The sequence below is a fragment of the Otolemur garnettii genome, unplaced genomic scaffold (genome assembly GCF_000181295.1).
Source record: "Otolemur garnettii isolate 467f Iridium unplaced genomic scaffold, OtoGar3 scaffold00067, whole genome shotgun sequence".
Classification (NCBI taxonomy): Eukaryota; Metazoa; Chordata; class Mammalia; order Primates; family Galagidae; genus Otolemur; species Otolemur garnettii.
The window spans coordinates 4161489-4167220 of record NW_003852462.1 but is presented as its reverse complement, the minus strand read 5'-3'; the positions used below and the strand labels follow the sequence as shown (position 1 = coordinate 4167220).

The following is a 5732-nucleotide window of genomic DNA, read 5'->3' as shown; positions in this document are numbered from 1 at the left end:
GGCACTCTATCCAGGGGGATAGCTTGAGGCTCCATCTAAAAAAAAAAAAAAACCGCAGAAGGTTGGAATCTCCAGAAATTCTCTGGACAGTCGTCTTCCCAGTGGGTAACTTGTGGCCCTGGTGAGGACATGAGGCAGTGCCACCCGAGGAGAAATGCAAGCACCAGGCCTGGGCCTGACACACTGGCCTGAGGCTGTCTCGGCAATGTTTGTTAAAGTTCTAGAACTAGAACTCCAGTGAGTTCACAGACTGTCTGCTGGGCTCTGTCGGCTCAGAACCGGGCCACACCGCACTAACGTGCGGACTGTGTTCTTCGCGCGCAGGGACCTGGAGAAGCAGAGGGAGAGTGCTGCCACCGACATTCTGCAGAAGAAGCAGGAGGCAGAAGCTGCGGTGAGTGCTCGGTCTTCCTGCCAGGCCTCTGGAAGTCTTCCTGCCGCTGTTGCGTGGGACATGGGATACAATGAGTGGTCTTGTGTCCTAACCCACGTTTCTGCGCAGGGCCTGTGTGAGAACACACTTCACACCCACACGTTGGTCTCATTAACCATTTTAGTCGTCATACTGCTTCTGGGATGCCACGTTGGGGAATTTAGTCCTGTCCTAAAGATCACATACAGTTACTGTCAATAGGCATGACAAGGGTTTCTAGAAAGGGGTTGGTATGATCCTCTGTGTCTTCCGGTTTTAAGTGTCCTGGGAACAGAGACATGCAGGATCCATGGCAGGGACGCTGTCAACTTCTCTGTGGTCAGGACGGAATGCCTGTCAGCACCCGGCAGACTGCCCGGAGCATGCCTCAGGCTGGGAGTGCAGCCCACAGTCACGTGCCAATCTGAGGGGACAGCACCGCTCTGCCCAGTAGAATGGTGCCGTGGGAAAAAGTGGTTTCTTTCTCAAGAGGAACTAGGAATCCTGCTTCTCATGTGAAACCTCTTTCTTTTTTTCCTTTTTTGGGGCAGAGTTTCACTCTGTCACCCTGGGGTTGACTGCCATGACACCATTATAGCTCTCAGCAACCTCAAATCCTTGGGCTCAAGTGATTCTCTTACCTCAGCCCCCCAAGTAGCTGGAACTACAGGTGCCCACCACAACACCCAGCTATTTTTTCTATTTTTAGTAGAGATGGGGTCTTGTTCTTGCTCAGGCTGGTCTCAAACTCCTGAGCTCAAGCAATCCACCTGCCTCAGCCTCTCAGAGTGCTAGGATTACGGGCGTGAGCTACCACACCCCACCCTGAAACCTCTTCATTTCTAAATGCTGACAACCTGTTTAGTGTGATGTTATTGGGCCCGTGACGCCTATACCCACCCACTTAGGGTCTCACTCCCACTCCCACGGAGATCACGGTTAGGGCTTGTGGCACTAAAGGTTCGTCTTTACCTGCTGACTCTACCTACTCTGGGCCTAAGCATTTCAAAGTGGGCCAGTTGGGGAGCCAAGTTCTTGGGTTGTCTTGCCTCCCTCCCCTTACCTACCTGAGCAGCTGCGCTTGCATGAACAGGGGATCCCTGTCTGTGGCCCTCTGAGCAAAGGTAGAACAGACCCCATGGGGCTCTGACAGCGTCATCCTTGTCCTCTGGCAGGTTCGGTTGATGCAGGAATCTGTCCGAAGGATAATTGAGGCAGAAGAGTCCAGGATGGGTGAGAAAGCATGTCCTCTCTTGGGTGGGTGCTCAGGGTCTCAGCTGTGTAGGGAGCATGCCCACCTCTGCTCTGACCATGTCCACCCTCAGGGCTCATCATCCTGAATGCCTGGTATGGGAAGTTTGTCAATGACAAGAGCAAGAAGAGCGAGAAGGTGAAGGTGATCGATGTGACTGTACCCCTGCAGTGCCTGGTGAAGGACTCGAAGCTCATCCTCACAGAGGCCTCCAAGGTACTACAGGACCTGCTGCCGCCTGCCACATGCTCACAGGGTCCCGACAGAAAGAGGGGCTGGGGGGGAGGTTCAGGCTGATGAGGCCAGCCTGGCCCTCACTCGAACAGGATCCTCATTGGAGCTGTTTACTTCATCCATCCAGCCATCATCCATCCATTCACTCAGCCAGTGTCCACGGAGCTGCTGCCATATGCCGTGTAGAGTAGCACAGACACCGCTGCCTTCATGGCACCAGCATGCACAGTCTCACTCTGTCACCCTGGGCAGAGTGCTGTGGCATCATAGCTCATAGCAGTCTCAAACTCCTGGGTTTAAGGATCTTCTTGCCTCAGCCTCCTGAGTAGCTAGGCCTACAGGCACCTGCCACAACACCCGGCTATTTTTTTTTTTTTTTAATAAGGAAGGTCTTTATTTACCAGCCCAGAGCTTACAGCTGTATAAGCTGCGTAATTCATAGAATTCCAAATGGCCGCTCTCACGCCCAGCTGTGTTTTTATTTGTTTTTTGGGGTTGCAGTTTTTGGCCAGAGCCAGGCTTGAACCCGCCACCTCCAGTGTATGGGGCCAGCACCCCACTCCTTTGACCCACAGGTGCCACCACTCAGCTATTTTTAGAGATGAGGTCTGGTTCTTGCTCAGGCTGGTCTCAAACTCCTAAGCTTAAGCAATCCACCTGCCTCAGCCTCCCAGAGTGCTGGAATTACAGGTGTGAGCCCCTGACATCAGCATTGTGTTTATTTTGCCTTGCTCCAAAAGAGAGTGGGGTCATTTGTAACACATCTCCCCTCTGGAGCTTGGGGCATGGCCCATCCAGAATTAAAGTGTACATCAGCTCAGGCCAATGAACCCCTGACTCCCTGAAGAAGTCATCCAAGGTCTCTGACTTGCAAGGGCTTCTGTGAAGACAGAGGCCTATTTACTGGGAGGAATGGGCCCATGCTGAGAGGCAGGTCTAGGACGACACGTGAGAATCTTTGAGATTCTCATTTCTCTTTCTTCAAGCTCCAAAATTTGCCTCTCCTTCCACACTGCACTTGAGGTGGAGGTGGAGAGGGTCAGTGCTTGGTCTCAAACTGTGCAGAGTCATCTTTAGAATAACAATCTGTTGGTTGCAGGCTGGGCTGCCTGGGTTTTATGACCCGTGCGTGGGTGAAGAGAAGAACCTGAAAGTGCTCTATCAGTTCCGAGGCGTCCTGCACCAGGTGATGGTGTTGGACAGCGAGGCCCTCCGGATACCAAAGCAGTGTGAGTAGCTGCCCTCATTAGAGTATAAGCTGACGACCACTTTCCCCAGTTGTCCACCCGGGAGCAGGGAGGCCGACTAAATGGGCTTCATGATGCACTCCCAGCCCATGACTTATGCCCTGAGAAAGGAACTGTGGCCTTCCACAGGTGGAATTAGAATGAGCTGTTTGCTTGGAAACTTGGGCTATACTGGCTAGATGTGAAAACAGCTGACTCTAGACAGCCTGGCTCTGCCCAGTCACTGGCCCAGACAGCTGCTAGCCCTTCCAGATGATTGCCATGCCCCTTAAGTGGAAAGGAATGTGGACATGGTCACCTTCTGATAGCCTGTGTCTGTCTTTCACAGCCCACCGGATTGATACAGATGGATAAACTGCTTGAAAACAAGACTTTTAAAAGGCTGCAGAAAATCTTGTCTACAAATTTGGAAGCAGGGAAAAAACCCAGACATCAGACATTTTTATTTTACATTATTTCCATAGAAGGTGGTACTGTACCAATTATGTGAAGGGCACGCAGACACTTGAGCTTTTGTGGGTGCTGTAGGTAGGACCGAGGCAGCCCCACCCTGGACCAGACCGCAGCATGGCCCCCAGCTGTCTTCCCAAGGATCATGTTCCTGGAAGGGCCCTGGTCTCCAGCCCTCCTGGGTCCCCCCAGGGTCCTCAGCATGTGTGCTCCCTGCAGCCACTGGTAGTTCTGGTCTCTGTCTGGAGGTCTCTGTGGAACACCCTGCCCCACAGAGGACTGTGACCTACTCCTAAAGTCACACTGGACGTGGGGAGAAAGTGGAAAGGGAGAAAGGCGTCTTACATGTCGAGGCCCCCAGATCCGGGGAGCATCTGTTGGGTCTACTTCCTACCTTCTGCTGCTGAAATCATACCAAGTGAATCTGGAGAGGATTGTGGGTTTATAAAACTGCTTTTTATCTGAGAAAAAACAGGCTTGGAAAACTAGTCTCTTTTTTCCCACTCCCAGAGTTCAAATCATTCCACCATCCCCTGGCCTGGGACAGTATGGTAGAACTCCTGGTCCCCAGGCCCGTCTCTGTGCTTCCTTTGTCCCTGTGGGAAATTGCCCTGCTGCCAGTGGGTATGAACTGACCTGTGTCCCTCCCTCTCTGACCCACCTGTGCCTACCCATCTCTAGAGCACTGTGGTGGGATGAGGAGGGAGCAAGGTCAGGGCTAAGCTTTGGGTGAGGGGTGCAACAAGACCAGGGGTCTGACCTGCAAACCCAAGGCGTGGTCACCAGGGCCGTTCCACGGTGCCCAGCAGGTGGCGCTGGTGATGCCGGTGGTGCCCTAGGGGCCTCTACCTGCCTGGCCTGGATGCAGGCCAAGGAGCAAGGCCTGTGGCCTGGGCCCTCGAAGTGGTCACTCCCTGACACCTCCAGGCAGGTACTGCATGGCCAGCAGCCATGACAGCTGGCCCTGGGGACTGCTCTGGCCTCCAGCTCCCCTGACACTATTGCCAACGTCAGGCTTTGCTCCCTGACCCTGGTATCAGGGCAATTGCTGAGAACCTCCTTCTTCTGGTTTTTAAAGCAGTTCAGGTGGGCCATTTCTAAAACGAAGATTGTCTGACTGCCCCAACTGGCAGCTGCCCATCACAGCCGCTGCATGAGCCTCCTGTGGATGCGGCTTGGGCGCCCTCTGCTGCAGGCGGTTCTGGGCACTAATCAATCCTCTTTGTTTTGTTTGAAGTTGGCTGTACAGAAAGCACTCTCTTCCCACAATAAACCTTTCTTAAAAGCTGGGGACAGTATTTCTCAGTTTATCTGTGTGCTCTGCCATAGCCGCCTGAGGGGCTGGGACACAGGTGCACACCAACGCCTCTGGCCTGCGCGTTCTTTTCTCAGAGTGTGGAAGGAGGTGTTCCCCACCAACGCTCACTTCTGCATCCCTCACCACTCACCCCCCGAGACCATGAGGCTTAGCTTATGCTGTGGTTCCATCTTCTCCATTAAACATTCCCTGAGAAACAGCACCCAAAGGGAGGCAGCCAGCGGGGTTTTTTTTTTCTTTAAGAGACAGAGTTTCACTTTGTTGCCCTGCTGTGAAGTCACAGCTTACAGCAACCTCCAGCTCTTGGGCTTAAGCTATTCTCTTGCCTCAGCCTCCTGAGTAGCTGGGACTACAGGCGCTCACCACAATGCCTGGCTATTATTTTGTTGCAGTTTGGCCTGCGTTATGGGGTCGGTGCCCTACTCGCTGAGCCACAAGCGCCCCCCTAGGGTTTTTAATTTCTGGGGTTCTTTTGGGTTTTTTGAGACATAGTCTCACTGTGTCACCCTTGGTAGAGTGCTGTGGCATCACAGCTCCCAGCAACCTCAAACTCTTGGGCTTAAATGATTCTCTTGCCTCGGCCTCCCGAGTAGCTGGACTATAGGCGCCCGCCACAACACCCGGCTATTTCTTGGTGGTAGTTGTGGGTTGTATGGCAGGCCTGGGCTGGGTTCGAACTCACCAACTCCTGTGTATGTGGCCGGCGCCCTACCCACCGAGCTACTTTTTTTTTTATGGTAGTTCTACCCTGCCCACTCTTACAGGAAATAGGGAGTCAGTCTTGGTAGCAGGAGGGAAAACTCAGAGGAGAAACCACCA

The 5732-nt window shown here is 53.2% G+C and overlaps 1 protein-coding gene across 1 annotated transcript in view; it reads left to right on the top strand.

Annotated features, from left to right (window-relative positions):
• DNAJC11 (DnaJ heat shock protein family (Hsp40) member C11) overlaps window positions 1–4067 on the top strand; it is a 62761-nt gene extending 58694 nt beyond the window's left edge. The window contains exons 12-16 of the mRNA XM_003793239.3: window positions 325–394; window positions 1588–1645; window positions 1738–1880; window positions 2998–3127; window positions 3474–4067. Of these exons, the coding sequence (XP_003793287.1) occupies window positions 325–394; window positions 1588–1645; window positions 1738–1880; window positions 2998–3127; window positions 3474–3499 (427 nt within the window). The 3' untranslated portion in view covers window positions 3500–4067. The remainder of the gene's footprint in view (window positions 1–324; window positions 395–1587; window positions 1646–1737; window positions 1881–2997; window positions 3128–3473) is intronic.
• The last annotated feature ends 1665 nt before the right edge of the window (window positions 4068–5732 follow it).